Here is a 21,842-nt window from a genome sequence, read left to right on the forward strand (position 1 = left end):
ACATGTCAGGGCTCGACATTAACGCTTGTCCGCTTGTCCGGTACCAGTGAAAAAACATTACGGACAAGTGAATATTGCTGGGCACTTGTCCGATTGGACAAGTGCATTTTAATGTAAAGAAGTCTTCAAATAATAAAATGAAAGTTCATCGGTAAAGACGGAAGCAGTACATAAAAAAACGAACTTCGATCCCGATATGGATCGCTATGTAATTGAGTTCACACTCGATCGGGATCGAAGTTCACTAATTGCATACTGAAAGTTACGTCGAGTTACAAAGTTTAGATTCTGTTTGATGTTTGTGAACATTTTTGTTGTTATCAGGATAGAAAGCCTAGATAAAAGTTTGTTTTTATGTGTTTGTTGTATTTATCAATAATATCACGAATCACTCACATGTAATGGACTTTATTTTAGTTTTCAAGTTGACAGTATTGTATCTTTATTGAACAATTTTCGGACAAGTGAAGTTGAAGTTCGGACAAGTAAATGTCTTGGTCACTTGTCCGATTGGACAAGTAGGGAAAAAAGTTAATGTCGAGCCCTGCATGTAGGGTAAAAAAGAATTTTGTTTTTGAAACCAATTTGCTGCACAACTGATGATAAATCATAAAAGGTTTGTCAGTTGTTGGTTGGGTTAATGATTGATTGCTTCTTGCTTAATTATTTATGCTTGGTTCAAGTCCAAGATTTCTATTTATTGCACTCATATGTTCAATGCACATGTAGATGTGTTCTGTTTAAGATGTACATGTACATTTACACTCCTGAATGAAATTTTATACCATATGAATATCACGAAAAATTATACACATAATACAGAAAGAAACTTGTGAGTGTACTTGAGATTGCTTTTGTTTTTCCTTTTGGAACTTGGTTGGTGTGTAATCAAGTGACACATTTTATTATTGGTCTGTGTGTAGTTAAAGTTTGTAAAAACTCTGATTCATTCTTATATCATATTAATATAACAAGATAATGAAACATTTATGCAAACATTTATGCAAAAGGATGTTTTCTTTTAATATTTAAATTGTAGAAATACATGTACAATAAAACAAGCTTATGCCAGGAACAGATATCTTTGCTTTGTTATAAAAATTTGTTATATTGTTACTAAAGTTATTAATGATACATCTTTAAAGTACTAATGTAATTGCACAAATTTTTGACTGAAACACTGTAATCTCTATTAACACAATTTTTAATTTTTTTTTGTGTGCAAAATTATGAACATAACATATAATCACAAAAGGTGGCCTGTGTTAGAACCCTTGATTGGTATAGATTTATGATTTAATATACCGGTATGTATACATTTTCTTTAAGATTCCTCTTTAACAATTCAAAAGTTCATTCTCTCGTAAACTACCATCAATGAGCAGGAACACAATCGTAGTCTTTTTCTTCAGCATCAAACATTTACCCAACAATTCATCTCTTCTAAATTGACAAACATAAGATGCTGCAGCTACTTGGAAAAAATATTTCAAAGCATCTCTGGTTAATTTCAGAAAAGTAATTCTTTCTCGTTTTAAAAATTATTTATGTGCATTTCAATAAAAAAGCTAATAAAGTAAGGAATGTTAATCTTTTTAAAAAGTTTTTGAGGGCGTGAAGTTGAACTGAAGATTACTTCTCACACTTTTAATGAAGCACTAATAAAAAATAAAAGACATTTTTGAGTATGTTATTGTCAATGTTCTAAATGTGCTGGATATAGCATTACGTCTTAAAGGTCAAGGTCACTGAGATTTATGGATTTAATTGCTGGAGAGAAAACATGTTGCTTCATCCTATACCCAGGGGCCATGATATAACAAACTTGAATCTATACACAATGTCAGGAAGCTTTCACAGAAGTTTCATCTTTTCTGACCCAGTAGTTCTTGAGGACTTTTGAATGATCCTACCAAATTTTCAGTATTTATCATTTCCCCATAAAGTTGGTGTGTGTGGCCGGCCTTCAAATGAAAAACACTTGCATCCCTTTCATCCAAGGATACTCTGTGCCTAAGTTGAGTTTAAATTGACTCAGTAGTTCAATCTGAAGAGTGATGATGAAATTTATATAGAAGCATTCTCGCATAAAGTAGAGTCAGATTATTTTTTCAAATCATTGCCTCTGAGGGGTAGGGTGGGACCACAATAGATCAATTTTTTACAAAGGGATGTAGAGGAAACAATCTTCTCAAAAATGCCAGGGCCATGAATAGTGATATTAATATGCAAGCATTCTCAGAAAGTGAAGATATCATGGCTCCGTGGATAGGATGAGGCTGCAGTGGGGATCTGAATTAATATTTAACACTGGTATATAGGAAAAAGCTAAAAAAAAAAAAAAAAAAAAAAAAGAAAAAGTGGGAGGGACAACAATAGGGAATCAAAGTGGTACATTGGAATAAATCTGTAATAATCATTTTCTCAAGAATGACAGGGCCATTATTAGTCATACTAATCTACCTTAGGTTGTGCCGATTCAAATTTGTTTAAGTTTTGGGCTCGGGGGTAGGGTGTGACACACTAGGAGATCACCAATTATAAAGGAAATTTATAATTTTTTTTTTTTGAAAAATATCAAGGCAGCACCAAGTTGTATTAATTTTGTAATATACATGTGTATGAAATTTCCCTGAGCTGTGTGGACTCTAAGTCCCCCCAGTAAGGGATCCTTGGGGTAGGATAGAGCTAAAACTAAGATCAAGTTTTACTCAAACTGAAGATTTTCCCTCACGTATACATGCTTTGGAAAAAATCTTGAAAAAAGCTTGGAAAGGCCATATGTTAGTTATATTGATAATGAAGCAACCCCAGGATATGTGTGAGTTCAACATATCATGGCCCCTTGGGGCTAGACTGGGGACACAATATGGACTTGGAATTTTTTATACATCTAAAGAACAGCTTGGCTATGGTGACTCAGGTGAGCATCATGAGCCTCTTGTTTGTAGTGATAGAAATCTAGACCTCTAGCATAATTAGCTAAATTAGAAAATGTCATATCTCAATCACTATTACAGAGTGAAGCTGAACATTTGTATGTCACTAAGCTTCATGATAGGAATTCAATGTAGGGCAGGCTTCTCACTGAAGGACATATTAGCATATAGTTATTGTAGATCTGTATGTAATATAGCAAAAAAAAAAAAAATCTGTCGCAGTAGTCACACAAATAACTTTTAAAAGTGACATGAAGCAACAAGATCAGAAAACATATTGTCGGATGTTTTAACAAAAGATGACCAAATGTAGTCAGCATTGTACTGGTTAGTACAACTGCCGGAAGACCTCAAATGTCACAAATGTAACAAGATTGCTTTTTATGGAGGTCTGATTGTAATACCTGTTAATAACTCTATCCTTGTCTCTCTGCAGCTGTGCATTTACATAGCTGTGTCAATAGCACTGAAATCTGCATAGACTCGCTATAGCAAGCAAATGAATTATCAGTGTTAGCATTTTTTGAGAAAATCATTTGTAATTCCAGACACTGCACAGAACTTTTACAAGTGAAAAATATTTATTTAATACATATTCTGAAACAATTACAAGCACAAAACACTCGCAGAATACATTCATTATATCAAACAATTCGAAAAGTGAAACAATAAAAAAAAAAATTCTAGACAAATGTTGATATACCTACAACGACCAAGGCATTCATGAGACAAAATGTAATCACAGATATTATCAAGACACATAATAAATCATCACAATCAATACTGCTGTCATATACAGCATTTAAACATGATTGCAAACACGAATTTAGCACTAGATTATTTTTATGATGATGTGGGGCAAAAAGATCAGGTACATGTGTATCTTATGTATAATTATATACATTATAATTAATCTGTGAAATACATGTTCAATGTACCAGTATCTTTGAAAATTATAATGTGTACATGCCAATGAAAAGCTAAATGCATGTACATGTAGTACATTTGATATATCTTTTTCACTCGTATATATTTATAACCATGGTTTACATATATGTCCTAGTTTCTATTTATATATACAAGCTTTATCTATCTGCACATCTGGCCTGCAGTTGCACAAGCCCTATAAATATAGATAAAATATTGCAACCTTTTGGAATGCCTTTGACAACATGGACAATATAATTGCTACATGATCAGAAATTCCGCATGCCCACCATTATTTTTTTTTCAAAACATATTCATGAATATGATAAATTCATTAAAAAAAGCTCTTAGAGCACACTGCACAAGTACATTTTCACATTAATTTTACAAAATACATGTAATACAAAGTCATGGAAGTTTTAGAAATGAAAGTTCTATTCAACCTGCTTTATCAAATCTTAACAAATAAAAATTTTTAAAAAGTCTAAAAGTATTTTTTAATACATAGATATACAGCAGAAGCAATAACAGAAATAAATTGTAGGCAAGAGGCCTTTGGTTTGACAGTGTTCATCAATGAATATCTAAATATTCAAATGATTTCATTTAAAAAAAATCCTGACTAGAAATCATGGTCTTACATAAGATTAATAAAAACTGTGTTGAGTCTATTACAGTAAGATGGCTGACTGTTACAGTAGGATGACTGTGTTAAGCAGACATGTCGATGTGATGGATCAGTGAATTCTGTTGGTAAGAAGACCTTGAGTATCTTCCAGTAGTCGTTCCACCCTTACCCGCTGTCAAATTGAAATAAATGCATATGTATATTCATATCAATTTTTTCATCAATTTGTAATCTCGGGAGTATTTTAAATCCACATAAAATATAACATTTACTTTAATAATTACATCAGGTTGTCCTTTTTATTCAGCATTAACACATCAACTGAAATATTATATCAGCATATTAAAATTATTTGAGAACTTAAATTCCTTTCAATTTTACCTCAAGTTTATCCAGACGATCTTTCCTTTCCTCCCTCTCTGGGTACGCTGGTACTAAAGCTTGGAGTCGCACTGCCTTTAAAGCGGTAGGTTGACAGGCAATCAAGTGGCTTATTTCTTGTGCCTGAATTAATTGACATCAAACATAATAACAGCTAGTACATAAATTATTTAGTCAATAAAATTTCACATATTAGACTCTCCTGTAACAAACAGTTACTTTTTTCAAAGGGTTACAGTTAAACTCGGTTATAGCAAAGTCCTGGGGACCGCTGTATCTGTAATTTGTTATATCTGTATACATGTAAGTTCAGCGAAGTATTAAATACAAAACTTAGCTTGAGAACAAAAAAGTATATTGATGAATTATATGTCAAATATAAGCATGTACAGAAAATAATTTTATTTCAATTTTTTGTATTTTGATATCTTAAAACTTCACTTTATCTGTAATTTCACTATATTTCTGTTTATATTAAATGAGTTTTACTGTATATGGAAATGACAAATCCATGCATAGAGGTTTTGTGTATTTTTGTCTTTAAAAAAACAATATTTATTGAAATTGCACCTCTTCTGGCTTCAAGTTTTAGAAGTATAAATACAAACATGATGTTGAATGCTTAGGACAATATGCTTCGAGTTGGTCTCATTCCTCTTTCTATTTTTCTTTCTCCTGTGATTTTTAATTTAGTAGTTGATAGTAGATGTAGTATTATAACAAGACTTAAGGAAGTTTGGGGTCCTTATCTTCAGTTTTACCCTGATGGTAGTGGTGCTGAATATGATTTTTTATTTATAATAAATAAGATGGTGTTTATTCTTTCCATTGGGCATAACTCCCATTTTATTTTTTTTGATGTTAAAAAAAGGAAAACTCTGCTTTTTAGAAATTTATAACATTAGTACAATTCGCATATCAGCAAAATTTAGTAGTTTTATGATTTTGGTATAAATGAGTGCATATATTGTATAATGCTATTGTATTGCAGGATATACCAATACATATATAGAAAAGACACTTCAATGTATGACCATTATAACTTTTTGACATGGAGGTCATTTCATTGATTTTATTTGCAGGTGTCATAGAAAAACTGGTTAAAGTTATACCTACCCGATTTGCTTGATATCTTAATCTCATGATCCTTAACCTATTTCTTGCCTCTGCAGCTCTGAAAATGCAGGAAATTATTTTGAAATGATTTTATGGATTAATGGTACATGTACTACTTGAGCTATTACCAAGCATATTTCAAAGTTACTAACTGCTGCAAGCACAGAAGTCAGCTTAATGGTACATTTTTTTAAAGTTCATTTTCTCATAAAACAGATGACTCAATGAGTCTCATTTGTTTCATGCTACATTATTCATGTTGTTATGCTTCCTGTCAGTTTGTCATTATATAATCAATACCCAACTATTTTTTGCATAGTGAACAAAGGATTTATATAGCATAGGCATACTATGACGAAATAGTGCATGACGGATTTTTCTAGAGAAAATGTGTTGCACCCACGCTAGGAATCAAACTCATGATCTCAAGTACATCAGTCCAAAGTGCTACTGATTATGCCACAAACACCCTTACATTAAGAAATGTATGAGAATTTAATTAAACTGTCATATACATACAACAGTCAGCAAAAGAATTAAAATAGTGTCATTATTTGGATGGACTATGTCAAAATAGTAGTCAGCGTTTGACACATAGTGCAGTTGCCTCCAACTTGTGCACTGTGTGTCAAACTCTGACTACTATTTTGGCATAGTATGTCCAAATAATTACACTATTATAAATTAGTATTTGTAGTTTAATCTCTGTAAATATATGACTTACTTCAGTTGTCCTATGAGCTTTGCATGCTTATCTCTTTCATCATATTCTTCTTCTGGCAAATCTTGATTGGCCCTAACAATAACATACTTATTTAATTGATTATCTAGAAATAATTAATACAAGTGGCCCAAGGGCCTTAATGGTTACCTGAGTACAACAATTTAGAGGATCCATAAACTGATTAATGAAGCTTTATTGCCCAAAGCAAGAAACATTGTGTGATTAGGCCATCCCTCGGAGAAACACCAGAACCCCTGGGACTACAAGTTTTAAAAATTTTGTAAAAGCACCCCTGCTCATCATAACTATACACTTGTTTCTTTGCTTTATAAAATATTTTGAAAGTAATTATGCATTTTCATTATATTATCAATAGAACCCCCCCCCCTGGGACTACAAGTTTTAAAAATAGAACCCCCCCCCCCCCCCCTGGGACTACAAGTTTTAAAAATTTTGTAAAAGCACCCCTGCTCATCATAACTATACACTTGTTTCTTTGCTTTATAAAATATTTTGAAAGTAATTATGCATTTTCATTATATTATCAATAGAACCCCCCCCCCCCTTCACCAGAACTCCTGACTCTGGGGATGAATTTCACAATTTTGGAAAAGGCATTCTTGCTAATCATAACCATGCACTTCCTTTGTTTAAATAATACCCAGGAGCAGAGATTTTCAAAGAATTAATGCATTTTCACTATATAATCAATACAGCCCCGCCCTAACACCAGAACCCCTAATCCAGGGGCCATGAAATTCTCAATTTCTGAAGAGGTACTCTTGCTCATCATAACTATGTACAGTCAAACCTCGTTATCTCGAACTCAATGGGAAAGAGAAAAAAACTTTGAGATATCCGAGGATAAAATACTTAAGGAATAAGGGGTTGGGACTTCCAAATCACTTCTACATATCCATGGTATTCGAGATATCAGTGTTCGAGATACTGAAATTCAACTGTACTTAGTTTATTTAATACCCAAGAGCAGAGAGGAAGATTTTCAAAGAAATAATGCATTTTCACTATATAATCAAAAGAGCCCCACCCTAACACCAGGACCCCTGACCCTGGGGCCATGAAATTCACAATTTTGGAAGAGGTACTCTCTTGAAAACTATTGAAAAGCTCTCATCAATATGTATAAGTATATAAAGTTTGAAAAAAATTTCTGAATACTTCTTTGAAATTAGGCCACACATAAATTTGAAGTCAATGTCAAAGGAAAGGTCAAGGTCAAAAATGTTGATGCAGTTGAATAGCTCTCACCCAGGGCTCTTGATTATCTATAATTAAGGCCATTCAAGGGCCTCATTCCCATCTGAATGTGTTAATTTTCCCAATAGTCATTTCTCCCAAAAATTAAAGAAAATATAATTAGATATATGATAAGTAGACTTGCTATTCATATTCCTCTGTATTGCAAAACAAAAATTAAGTTGATAACAAAGACCAGAAACCCAGTATATCATGATTTTAAAGTATAATGCTTATCCAAAAATTTCCCAAAATGTCGCCATTTTCCCAATTTTTATGGCCCGCGGCCCCATTCCCAAAAAGCAGTGTGAGAGCCCTGTCACCTATATGTATCAGAATACTGGGTTTGATAAAAATATCTTAAATAGTTTCTTTGAAACTGAGCTTAATACTATTTTAAGATCAGCGAGATCAAGGTCAAAGGAAAGGCCAAGGTAAAAAATGTTGAAGCAGTTGAACAGCTCTGATCAATATGTAAAACCATATAAGGTTTGATTAAAATATCCTAAGTTTCTTTGAAATTGAGATAATCAATCATTTGAGAAAGCGAAGCTAAGGTAATAGGAAAGGTCAAAGTCAAAATACATTGTATGTTAATGCAGTTGAATAGCTCTCAACAATATGCATCAGCATATGGAGTTTGATAATAATATCATGTATAGTTTCCTTAAAACTTAGCTTAACACAACAATACAAAGAGTGATATCAAGGTCAAAGGAAAGGTCGAGGTCAAAAATGTTGATGAAGTTGAATAGTTCTCATTATTATGTATCAACATAGTGATAAAAATATCTTGAACAGTTTCTTTGAAATTGAGCTAAACACAAATTTAAGAAAAGTGAGGTCAAGCTCAAAGGAAGGGTCAAGGTAAAAAAATTTTGATGCATTTGAATACCTCTCATCAAGATGTATCAGCATATGAAGTTTGATTAAAATATCTTGAATGGTTTCTTCGAAACATAGCTAAATGCAAAGTGTGATGGAAGAACAGAAAGATGTAAGAACAAAAGACAGACATGACAAACACCATGTCCCATCCATATTCATGGCGGGGCATTAAAATTCCTGACTATAATTGCTTATGGATAATCACCTTTGAATTTGCGAAGCTCTGATAATACAAAAAAGCTTGAAAATAATGATAAACCTGTTTACCTCATGATCATTCGTCTTTTCTCCAACAGCCTTTTCTTTGTAGCTCCCATGGCTTCTGACACTTCTTTTGGAGGATCTTCATACTGGCATTGATAACATATTTTGTTGTAAATATAGATGGTAAACTTAAATTCAACTTAAATTACAATAGTTAAAAAATACAAAGAGATGTATACAAGTATTAAATATTACTGCTAAATATCTGCTCCTTTGTTGTGGAGCCATTTTTTTCAAGTCATGCTGATCCAGTTTCTTCCTGTTCTTTGGTTTAAACTTTCCTCCCTGACCATCATCATCCAATGGAGGCAAGCTCTAAGAACATTAAAAGATTGTCAAGATTATCATTTTGGAACTTTCATAGATATCTTGTATAAGATATTTTCTTGAAATTTTTTTTAGTTGTGATTAAATTTTTCCCATTGAGATAACATGCTGGTAAAATGGATTTCTCCAAACTTTATATAAATATGTTATTATATACTTAATATAGGTATCTCTTATTTATATATTCTAAAGCAATAAATGGGTTCAAAAATGCATAATGACTTCAAACCATTTTGTTTTATGAAAGAGGCTGCTCAAAGTTTGAAAGAACACACCTTTACATATAATTATGCTTAATATTGTATGACAGAATAATGAACAGTTGAGTATAACAATGAAGTATTTAGGGAATGGACACTGTCATAAGTACTGTTCTGGGTAAACTTGTATTTATTACAGTATTAGTTCTATAGACTAATGTATACAAACAGAGGACATTCAAACAAGAATCTGCTTATTGGTCAAGCAATATTTTTATTCAACTTTTAAGAATTCCACCCCAATTGTATAGTGTATAAAATATTGTAAATCTGCTTAACCCTTTAACCCCCAGAGACGCATTTGGACGCATTTTCAGCATCACAGATATTTAACTGTTACCATTTTCTAAATATTCGGGTTACAACAAAACAAATGATATTTTCTGAAACTAGAGAAGAAACTAAACATTTTTTCTACTCAAAAATTTTCTGTGCGATGTTGAGAAATTATCATAAACTTGAATTGAATATTGCATATCATTGCAGGAAGTTGATAAAACTACGCATAAATGACTGATTTTGTGCTATCTTCTGTTGGCTTTATCTAAATTACAAACACAATAAAATAAAAAATGAATGCCATAACCTGAAAGCTGGGAATATGCCCTACATTTTTTATTCCGGACATTATAAGGTACATGCATCCGTTAAAGAGATATTTGTTGTTGAATATTGGAACTTTTACAAGTAAAATACACAAAATGCACTATGACGTCATTTGACGTTTTACATGCACAATGAAATCGTTCATGAGCGCATTGTAAAACAAACTGGCTCTTGATATATGGAATAGATTTATTTTAAAAAAAAAAATAAATTATTTGTAAAGAAGAGTTAATGTACGACACGTTTTGAGCCATGAACAACATGTAATAAGGCCAAAATAAAAAATACCTTTGTTTCCCCTAACGCGACCGACCCACTTAAATCGTGCCGACTGAAAAGTTTTTTTTTAATAAAATTTTTCAAATTTTTTTTTATTGTTTATAAACTTTATTAAATTCAATTTCATCAAAATGCGTTTTTATCAGAACGGTGGCTTTTGTTTTACTCTCATTTGGCGCCCTCAACATGTGGCCACAGAGGGTTAGTTCGTGTTATAAAACAACGGCGATGTATAAATCTTAATATATATCTTTAACTTATTAGAACCGTAGAATCTTACACTCTTGAAACATTTTGTGAATTAAATATACCATGACTAAGAAGTGTTAAGATGGTATTTGCAAATGTGTCTTTTAAAATTAACGTACGTAGTAAGCTTGGAAAAGCCTGTCTCATGAGCAAATGAGGGGCCCACTTTGTGTTTGCACTGATGCATATCAATAAATTTCACTGCATTTCATTCGTTTCGATCTAATTATCACTTTATGTATGATTCTATTTTTACTATATAGGTTCATAGGAGTTGTAAATATGTCTTTGTATAATTATTTTATCTTGATAAATATAATTCAGATGTCGTTCCTTCATTTCTTTTATTTATGGGGTAAACGTCTTGACTATAACATTAGATATATGAAACTTTAATCATTTTAGATATGGTTTAGTTGAATTAAATATTGTTTATACAGGTATACTCTTTTCAAATAATGTTGAAATCTTTAAAGTTGGCTTATGGTACGGCTTCTTGAGACGTCCAGTGTATTTTACTTTAGTTAGGCCCTTGAAAATAGGCTGTTTCTTTGCTTAAAAATACCTTTAAAAATTGTTGGGTCAACAACATTTAAACACCTGCCTGGCGGAGGGCTCCTTATTTAGACTTTTTCTCGGCACTTGTGACCATTGATCATAAAGCATCAATAAGGGATCTTTTTCGTGCCAACATCTACATGCATACTGCAACACTGCATGGAACTACGTTTTTTACGGTCTCATTCCACTGACCAGTCTCCATGTCCCTCGTCGGGACCTGTGACTTATAAAAAATCTTCTGATTTACGTCTTGACTCCAAAACGAAACACTACAATTACTTCGCCAGGCCCTTGACATTTTGTCTGTGTAAGCACTCGAAGATGATAGTAGGTTTGAAAAAAATATACTCGGATGGCAGATGGTTGAGTATTTGCGAATCTTGTCTTTTTGTAAAAATTCTATTTCAATAAATTTACACTGACCTGAGATATTTCACAAGTTAAAATGAATAATATTTGTTAATTAATTTACCATACATGCTGCTTTTAAATTTCATTTGTATGATATTCGGTTAAAAAATTGGTTTCTTTTGTTCTTTTTTATTTATAAAGATATCATTTAATTTTTCAGAATGTATTTCCATAACTGCTGTCAGAAAAAAAAATAATTTACCTACCTACCTACCCAACTTGAAATTTTAGGGTCTGGTTAGGGGAAACAAAGATATTTTTAATGATGGCCTAAAAGGAATTTTCCATAGCTTTGGGAGACATATACATGTAGTAATAGTCTTTCACCCAACGCCCCGATTGCGTGCACCCACTGTATCAGAAATCCCTGTCGAATTTTGTGTCAGTCCTACATGTAGTGGGAATGATTAATCAAATAATTAAATACAATCATTGCCATTTTCCTAATCTTCAGATTTATTATTGAAAAATGAAAAAAAAAAATAAATCTTTTTTTTTTTTAGTACTTGGTGTCCTATGAAAGGAAAAGTGCATTTTTATTAAAGCGACAGGATAGATAACGCAGTTACCCTTTTTTAATGATTAAAAGATGAAAAAAAAAACTGTCACAATGGAAAAGTATATCAAAAGTACTACGCCGTACGTCGTAAACATAGCCAAAAAACAGCTGATTTTAATCAGATTGCTAAATTTATAGAAATAATTTCTGAATAAACACACAGGAAACTCAGGTTTCTTTGTTCGTGTTAAATTCATTTTTCAGTCTTCACAGAGTTATAAGAACAAGCCTATATCAAACTGGATAAAAATGGAGAACTTGGGATAAACTAACAAATTCTCCCTCATTGCCTAATCCTTTACAGATTAGTCGGGATGTGTATTGAAGAAACTGAAAAGTTCAATCTACTGCTACAACAAAAATAAAACGGAGCAAGTATGTAAAATATTTGCCAGAACATCGCTCGAAAATAGCAAAATGTGCTATTGAATATAAAAACCGCCATTTTACTATTTTTTAAAAGTTGTGGAGAAATGTTAAGGAAAGTACAATAAGAAGTATTCGAAAACTATGCCTAAGCTCTGTAATTTTGAAAAACTTGTGTATAGAAATCAACGGAAAATAATTTTAAAACATCCCCCTCTCCTTTTTACAGCAATTTTGAATTATTATTTAGCAAATTCATACCAAAACTCTTGTTGTTCCTGGGGGTGGGGGGTATGTTTACAGATAATTACATGAGTTAAACATATGGAAAAAATGAAGGATCATTTATCCATGTCTATGAGTACTATTTTAAAATCTCTTGGTGTTTTAAAGCCTGATTTCAATGGATATACATCTTCTATACCCCTTATAAAAGAAGTTGATTAAGAGCAATGGACAATTTGACACTGGTATTAATAATGTTATACTGCAATTCTTTAATTTACCGGGTGGTAGTAAATACAACAAGAGGCTGGGCCACATCGCTCACCTGAGCTCATTGGCTAGGAAGAAGCAGTAATCAGTTCAGTATTGAAGGGGGAGGGGGGCAAACTTTAATTTAAACTACCTCAGGATTCTTCCATATCAATATCACTAATCATGGCTTTGCTGTTCTTAAACAGAAGAATTTTAAAGATTTCCACCGTCATGGTAGCTGATTCTGTAGAGCGCTCGCTCCGTGATCGGAAGGTAAGGGGTTCGAGCCCCGGCCGCGACTGACCTAATTCGATGAAAAATAGGTAGTAACTGTTCCCCCGCAAAGCGCTCAGCACTTTGAAGTAAAAGTTGCGGGCCCTTCAGATGAGACTTTAATGACCGAGGCCCATGTCATGGCAGGCGTAAGCAAAGATCCCCCAATGCTCAATGGCCCTGAGTGCCGAATAAAGGTCTAAATTTGAAGCCCTTCACTGGTATAAGGTGAAGTCTCTATATGAGTGAAAAATCCTTGTATGGAACGTAAAACAACATACAATCAATCAATCCTATGTTTTCCTATGTAAAACTCTGATCTCTCATTGTGGCCCCACACTACCCACTCTAAATTTGAACAAATTTGAATCTCCACTACCAAAGGATGCTTCTATAATCATATGACTAATCATGGCTTTGATGTTCTTGAGCAGATTTTTTCAAGATGATTCAAGAAGATTTTTCTTATGCAAAACTTAATTTACCCTCTGTTGTACCCCCATGATTTGAACATACTTGATTCTACAATACCTAAGGTTGCTTCTATATAAATATGACTAATAATGGCTTAGTGGTTCTTGAGAAGAAGATTTTAAAGATATTTCCTACGTAAAAGCATTTTATAGTAGAAAAGAATTTATCAAGAGAAAGTTTCAAAAATGCAATTATTAAATAACTAAGCAGTAATTAATTAACAAAGATTGCATTGTTGTCTAAGGGGACAAGCGATTTTTCTTTTAAAAATAAATATTCAAATAAAAAGAATATTAATAAATACTGTGGTGGAAACATGCATAAAACATTAGAAATAAAATGACAATTGAAAACGATTTTTTTTTTACCAGATAAGTTTTTATAACTGAATTTTTCAAATAAAAACAGATGTAGATAACCCGTGCCAAAATTCAAGGTCATAAATTACGACACATCCCATCCTTACATGCTAATAGTAATAAATGGGAATTATGTCTAAATATACTGAGTATTAAACACCTACATATCTGTCGTGTATTCAATTTTAATGAATCTGTTGATATTAGGGATGGAATACCTTAACTTCTCTATTGCTGATTCAGCATCCAACTTCTGTTAGCTTCTGAATGCCTGACTTTCCCAAAGCTTTGGCTTATATACCCTTTGGTTTGGCTAGTCCATTCCAAGGGTTGCTATTATTCCATTATTTCAGGTCTTCAATGCATTTTACTCGAATGCCCCTTAACCATTACATCTATATATTCCTATGAAAAACTCTGACCCACTGTTGTGGCCCTGTCCTATCCGTGGGGGTCTTGATTTGAACAAACTTGAATCTACACTACTTGAGGATACTTCTTTATTAATATGACTAATAATGGCTTAGCTGTTCTTGAGAAGAAGATTTTTAAAGATATTTCCAATATATTCCTATGGTGAACTTTGACCCCCTGTTGTGGCCCTGTCCTACTCCCAGGGGTCATGATTAGAACAAACTTGAATCTACACTACCTGAGGATACTTCTATTATAATATGACTAATCATGGCTTTGCTGTTCTACAGAAGAAGATTTTTAAATACATTTCCTATTTATTCCTATGTAAAACTTCGACCCCCTCTTGCAGCCCCGCCCTACCCCCAGGGTTCATATCATGAAGTATGTCATGAAGCTTTCAAATAAGTTTCATCTTTTCTTGCCCAGTTGTTCTTGAGAAGAAGATATTTAAAAGAAGCCACCAAATTTTACCGAATTCTTGATTATCTCCCATTGAAAGAGGGCATGGCGCTTCCTGTGAACAAACTTATATATTAAACCAAGGATGCTTTGTGGCAAGTTTGGCTGAAAATGGCCAAGTGGTTCTTGAGAAGAAGTCGAAAATGTGAAAAGTTTACGGACTACAAACGGACGCTGGACACTTTTTGATCAGAAAAGCTCACTTGAGCCTTCGGCTCAGGTGAGCTGAAAATTACAAAATGATAAGTTGTAATATTGTAATTTTATATTTACTTCCATCCGGTAAATTCAAAAATTACAATATGACAGTAATATAATTTAATCACTAGTGAACTCTTGTTTGCAATATAAAAAAAAAGATAATGGCAAAATTGTCATTTTTATTGAATAATGGGGTGTAAAATATAGGCTGGAATCGAGAGTTAGTGTGCGTAGTTCTTTGCCATATTCTCCCCATGGCCTTCTTTAAAACTAACTGATGAACTAGTGATATTTTATGTTTGAGCACGTATTAGGGTGTTGTGAATTCTCAGATGCAGGTCTCTGGAACTAGGAAAGTAATTTTATTCAGTGATAAAACTCTACTGAAAGTAAATGGGGGACCATTTATGGTCAAAAACGACTGGCATTAATATTATTTCTTCTAGAACACACGGGTTTTCCAAAAAGAAAAAAAAATTGAGTATTTAAGGCGAGATATTAACTCGCATGATTTCGCAGACATCAAATCAACATTTTGATAAACGAATTAGAGACAATGTTCAGCAATATCTCTCCCCCTCTCCCTTCGACCAACGTTTAATATATGTCAATTTTTGTAACGTTGATATTTGTAATTTTAATGTGTACCATGGCGTTGAATATAGTATACCCATGTTTTGTTAGAAAGTTCCCTTCTCAAAATTGCTATTTTTGTAACCATGGCAACAAGGTTCATTGAAATAAAAATACTGAATTTTGTATCTTAGTGTGCTTAACATGTGTACCAAATTTTATTGAAGTCAGGCAAAAACTGTAGGAGGGAAAGTGATTTGAAAATTGCCGAATATAGTATACCCGTGTTTTGTAAGAAAGTCCCGTTCTCAAAATTGCTATTTTGTAACCATGGCAACACTGTTCATTGAAATAAAAAAACTAAAATAAAGAATTGTGTATCTTAGTAAACTCTAAAAGTGTACCAAATTTTATTGAAGTCAGGTAAGAACTGTAGGAGGGAAAGCGATTTGTAAATTGCTTATAATTACGACAATAAGACAGCTGTAAAGCCAAAGTCTAAAAACGGACATTGTGTAATTGTATAAACTCTTTCTACCAAATAAATTGACCAGTATAACTAAAAACTAATTGTTTGTATGCTTTGTTTTAATTGTATCACTAAATCCTCTGTTATGGAAACATTATTTGTAAATTTGTTTGTATTTCTGTGATGTAAAGGGGTAGAAAACATATATTTGGGCAATTATGGGTCTCATTCGTTGCCATGGCAACCACGACGTCATTTTACTCTGCATAATTAAATACTTTAAGATTTTACCTTTCAGAAAATTTTATAGGTTGCTTTATGTAAAAGTGACTAGAAATTGTTAAAATTTCAATTTGAAATTTGTAGGCAGTTTTGCAGAAAAAATGCAAAATCTCTGGTAGTTAAAGGGTTAAGAAGACCTAAAAACAACAAATTTTGCCTAACATATATTTTTTTTTTTTATTTTTCATTTTTAGCACTCTAAATTTATATTTCCATTTAGGAAATTATATTCCAAATAGATTATTAGTTCCCATTCGATCGATTGGTCCCAATCTGTTTAAACTTGAACTGAATTAAATTAGGCTAGATATCAATTATAAACCAGGTTTCTAATGGATGTATCTATAATTTAATTAATACACGAATTTCACATTTATAAGAGTTATCTTCCGTTGTCAACGTAACGCTCCTTTTTTCTCACTATAACCTTTGTAACTTACCTGTAAATATTTTCAACTTTTAAACGCTATAGAACAATTTTGATCCGTGCCTGTATTGCCATAGTATGGGGCATCATAAAAAACATAACAAACATATTCATACAGATTTCATTTGTAAGACATTGTCCCATGAAGTTGGTAAAGGTATAGAGGGAAAACAGTGTCTTACGCCGGTTGACCCCAGATTGACCCCGCAAAGGGAAATAACTTTTGTAAATTTGAAAGTCATCTATATATTAAACAGGTTCAGTCCAAAGACTATTTCTACCTATGTAGCTATTAATAGCTACGTAGGTATTTAAACCTACCCAAAGTAGCTATTTTTACCTACTTTATGCATTACTTGCATTTTGTGGCCAAACAGCCGAAAGGCACAACATGGTGAGTACCAAATTTCTTGCTACAGTCACACTAATGATGAATACAACAAATTACGACCAAAAAATGATTACTTCATAAATTAACAATTTTGCATAGTAATCAATGAAAAATTGTTAATTTACGACATAATCATTTTTTGTCCAAAATTTTGTTGTATTCATCATCAGTTAATTTGACTGTATTAAGAAATTTGGTACTCACCATGTTGCTCCGTTCAGAAGTTTGGCCACAAAATGCAAGTAATGCAAAAAGTAGGTAAAAATAGCTACTTTGGGTAGGTTTATATATCTACGTAGCTAATAGCTACGTAGGTAGAAATAGTCTTTATATTGGACCTGTTAAACTGCCATTGTCCAAACAGCCACACACAAGCAAATCAGTCTGAAAATACTTTATATGCCCTTCCCAAAATGATTTTGTTTTGATAAAATTAGCCCTTAAATTCAGTTTAATACAGTTCAATAAGGATAAATCAATATATTTATCATTCTGAATCTCCCGAGACAGTTTAGTTTTATGCAGTTTGCCTCCGATAAAATTTTAAAAATAGAAGATTACTAACCGGCATGCTTGTATGTCTTTTTCTTCTGATCCTTGGAAGCGCTTCCCCTAAAGCTAATACGGTTTATAAAGTTACTTTTTGTCTATAATTTATCTCGTTTTCATTCTGTTTGCCGCCATATTGTATACAGTTGTCTAGCAACTTTAGCGACACCTAACGGATAACTCTAAAATTAAAAATCTCTATCTCTAAAACGTTTAATAATAATGAATGTGAAAAGAATCTTGGTGTGAACAAAACTGACGTTGACCAATTTTTATAACAGGTGTCCGGATTTCTCCAGGTTTTCATTTTCATTTGTTATGTAGTTTTTATTGATGTTATGATAGCATTCTTCATTATTTTCATGGTGCATACATGTCTAGCTATTACTCAATAATCTGCACAGTCATATACCGAAACCTTCTATAATGGAAAATTGTAGTCATATGCCTAATCTCAATAACTTAAATTGACAGCATGGGACATCCCCACATCCTGATCCTGGTGGTTATGTATGCATCGTAATGTTATACAGTTAACGCTAGAGTAGAGGAACTTCTTCTTACTATGCTTTTAATATAGACATTATATTGGATGAATTAGATCATGAGATTTGGGAGGGCAAAGCACACAGACCATATGATATTGTGATATAATCAAAGTAATTATAGTAACTTCATACCATAAGCATTCATCTTTATCAGTGTCTCAGGAATGCTTTGATACTCAACTAGTTACTTAAAAAACATGGTGCTTAGAATCCCTTATCAAATCTTTGCATCAATACACCAGTGCAGTAATTTAATTTCTTGCTTGATTTTTCAAATCTTTGGGAAACCCATCATTGATGAGAATATACTTACTTTAGTTTTACAATCAGCAGGTATAACATTGGTCTAAAAGAGTAGCCTTTAAAGTGTTCTAATCAAATTAACAGAAATATATGAAGTAATCTTGATGAATGAAGCTTACAATAACAAACTTTACATGTAAGCAACAAGTAACAGTTTTAATTAATATTTGCTTACAGGATATCAGTATGCTGAAAGTTATCTGGAATGTTTTAAAGAAGATTTTTAGTATTCTTCTTTTAATACTCTCCCCAATAAAACGACTGATATGTGGAAGAAAGAGACGGACATCTGACACTATTTTACCTTTGTCAAATCATTACTCAATCCCACAAGATTTCAACCAAATGCCTACAAATACTGAAGTAAGTTGTTTCAATTTTAATGTTATCAAATAATGCAGTTATCATAACTACACTGGTAGCATAATTTTAAAATCAAACTTACTAAATGATTCATTTTGCAATAATTTCTTTAAACTTTCCTATTCATTGTTTATAAATTGGGAAATGTTTTCAATGTTATTATAACTAAGAACTGAAGGGAGAAAAAAAAACTGCAGTATACTACAAGTTGTCATTGTCATTTTCTTGCAGGAGGAGTTTCAGTCATGGGATGATTGGAACACAGAGTCAAAGAAACAGACAACCAATGGACAACTGGGTAATCCCAGGCTGATGAGGGGCTCCCAAGGAGACGAAGAAGAGGAGGAGATTGATTATTTCTCAGATATGACACCAAATATAAAAAAGCAGAAAAAGGTCTTAATTGATCCATTATTTTCTATGCATGTACTCCCATTATACTGTGGAATCATTAGATTTCATGGTGGCTCAATTTTCGTGGAATTTGTGGGTACCTCTCGTCCTCAAATTGACATTCTCCATGAATTATTAATTAGGGTTTCAAAGTCATATTTTCTTTCGTAAATATAGGAGAATACACAAAATTAAGTCCCTACGAACCTGTTAAATTAAAGCAATCCATGAAAATTGGCCCCCACAAATTTTAATGATTCCACAGTACAGCTGTACTTGATAAGTTTGAGAATTTTATCTTCAGGCCTCTAATATGTTGACGGTGCAACCGTTAGGGCGAGCGCAGATACCTTTCAGTTTTAATTTAGATCAGGCTCGTCAAACAGCACGTGACATTTGCTTTACATCTGGACTCTGACGTCATATGACGTCGTATGTATGTTGCATTACCAAAACGAAGTCTGAACAGTGCTAATTTTAATCAAGAACGTTTGATCTACTATTTATCTGCTTTATATCCATTATATCAAGGTGATTTTATTTTTTGTCGAATTTTTGTTGCTACCGCGAGAATGTTGTTTGCGGCGAGATGCAATTCGCTAAGCATTATGGGACCACAGGTAACTGCGGAAAAAAAATCATTTAGATCAATGTGTAAAGTCCGAATTTTCTCTTCGCCCAGGCGTTGCTTTAAGAGCTCGCAGTGACGAGCGGCGCTTTGTGCCGCTCGCTGCGCTCGCTATAATTGTGAGTTATTTTGTATTTGAGGGGTAAAAATAATGACAAATTTGATCTTTTATTCAGGTTTATATTGGAAGAGACTCAACAACATCCCAGTCCAGTACCAATAAATTTGCTTTTGCTGGAGATGCTCCCATAAATCAGGTGAAATACATGTAGCTGCATAAAATATCAAACTTTTGTTTCAAGATCATCCACTGGACTTAATAATTTAGGCTCTTTCAGAATTCTATTTTATTTAACACTATTTAACTCTTGCTGTTATGGAATATTTATATTGTATCAAAATTGACAAAATCAAAAAATTATAAAATATTCAAATTTTCTTTCTATATTATCAGCTAATTTAGAAATATTAACTGCAAAAAAAAAAAAAAAAATATTCAAATTTTCTATCTATATTTTCAGCTAATTTAAAAATATTAACTGCCAAAAATTTAAAGAAAAAAAATCAGAAGGTTGAATCATAAACATTAAAAATAATTATATTTTATCTAAGCTTTACATTTATCAATTTTCTGTTGTGTGTAACATAATATGATATTTACAGACAAAAGTTATTGTATAATCTCTGTAAAAACAGTTAATACATGTACCATATATTGGTAATGCTTGGGAAAGGCATATAATTTCAGCTTTAAAATTTCTCACCAAGGTTCCCTTTATAGAAATAAAGCTGTAATTTACATTTATGAAAACATGAGGATTTTGTAGTTTTATGAATATTTGAAACCCAGCTTGTTTTCTCAATTTAGGGTTCAGAACTTGGTTCCTGGGAGGACACAGAGAATGCATGGGGAGAGGAGTCTATGGAGGATTTATCTTGGCAGGCTGATGCAGCCATTAAACAGAGCAGGAAGTCTGAACAGCAGCGACGGCTACAGGAGCATGCCCGACGGAAAATGGAGAAAGAACAGGCCCGCAACAAAAAAGACAGTACATTCACAGCAGTCAGACTGACATCATGATACAATATACATTGAATTCATCTTCAAATTATTGTGTCAAATATTCTCATGTGCAATGTTTACTAAGATTGAGAGGGGTGTGTGTAAGTGGTGCATTTTAGGTTTATAATATGTACCCATGCAATGGCAACATTGTTTAGGATGTGATTGTTAAATTATCTATTGGGTTATTGTTAATCTGCCAATAGTGAAAGGCTTGACCTGGAAAAAAAGTAGTCTTCAATAATCAAATGTCTCCAAAAATTTAAATTTATTTCTACAATTATATTTGACAAATAAGTTTAATATCATTCAGATTTTGTTCATATTCATACTAAGATAAATGTTTTTTTAAATGTTTACAAGAGTTATTTCCCTTTACAAGATTAATCTGAGGTAAATGGCATAAATAATAATGCTGTTTTCCCTCTATAATATTACCAACTCTGTGGGA

At 32.6% G+C, this 21,842-nt stretch overlaps 2 protein-coding genes across 2 annotated transcripts; one reads left to right on the plus strand and one right to left on the minus strand.

Annotated features, from left to right (window-relative positions):
- Positions 1-3,519: 3,519 nt before the first annotated feature.
- Positions 3,520-18,226, minus strand: LOC133178686 (protein LKAAEAR1-like). The gene is made up of 7 exons (XM_061313410.1): positions 18,110-18,226; positions 9,320-9,439; positions 9,128-9,210; positions 6,716-6,787; positions 5,992-6,049; positions 4,876-4,998; positions 3,520-4,666 (listed from the first exon to the last, which is right to left on the minus strand). The coding sequence occupies exons 1-7, from the start codon at positions 18,113-18,115 to the stop codon at positions 4,604-4,606; spliced, it is 525 nt and encodes a 174-aa protein (XP_061169394.1). The 5' UTR covers positions 18,116-18,226; the 3' UTR covers positions 3,520-4,603.
- Positions 18,227-19,124: 898 nt separating this feature from the next.
- On the plus strand, positions 19,125-21,736 carry LOC133178697 (receptor-binding cancer antigen expressed on SiSo cells-like). Its single transcript, XM_061313418.1, has 4 exons — positions 19,125-19,307; positions 19,539-19,703; positions 20,505-20,585; positions 21,197-21,736. The coding sequence occupies exons 1-4, from the start codon at positions 19,131-19,133 to the stop codon at positions 21,407-21,409; spliced, it is 636 nt and encodes a 211-aa protein (XP_061169402.1). The 5' UTR covers positions 19,125-19,130; the 3' UTR covers positions 21,410-21,736.
- The last annotated feature ends 106 nt before the right edge of the window (positions 21,737-21,842 follow it).

Source organism: Saccostrea echinata, unplaced genomic scaffold (genome assembly GCF_033153115.1).
Source record: "Saccostrea echinata isolate AGI-Se365-2 ecotype Australia unplaced genomic scaffold, CSIRO_AGI_Sech_v1 ptg000001l, whole genome shotgun sequence".
Lineage (NCBI taxonomy): Eukaryota > Metazoa > Mollusca > Bivalvia > Ostreida > Ostreidae > Saccostrea > Saccostrea echinata.

Excerpts from the sequence above, each read along its gene's own strand:
- LOC133178686 (XM_061313410.1), bottom strand. Across the intron at positions 9,211-9,319 it reads AAAGGAGCAGATATTTAGCA|TATGAAGATCCTCCAAAAGA; the intron begins GTAATATTTAAT and ends TATCAATGCCAG. Across the intron at positions 4,667-4,875 it reads ATCGTCTGGATAAACTTGAG|CGGGTAAGGGTGGAACGACT; the intron begins GTAAAATTGAAA and ends TCAATTTGACAG.
- LOC133178697 (XM_061313418.1), top strand. The coding sequence starts at position 19,131 with ATGCTGAAAGTTATCTGGAATGTTTTAAAGAAGATTTTTAGTATTCTT. Across the intron at positions 19,704-20,504 it reads ATATAAAAAAGCAGAAAAAG|GTTTATATTGGAAGAGACTC; the intron begins GTCTTAATTGAT and ends TCTTTTATTCAG. Across the intron at positions 20,586-21,196 it reads GAGATGCTCCCATAAATCAG|GGTTCAGAACTTGGTTCCTG; the intron begins GTGAAATACATG and ends TTCTCAATTTAG.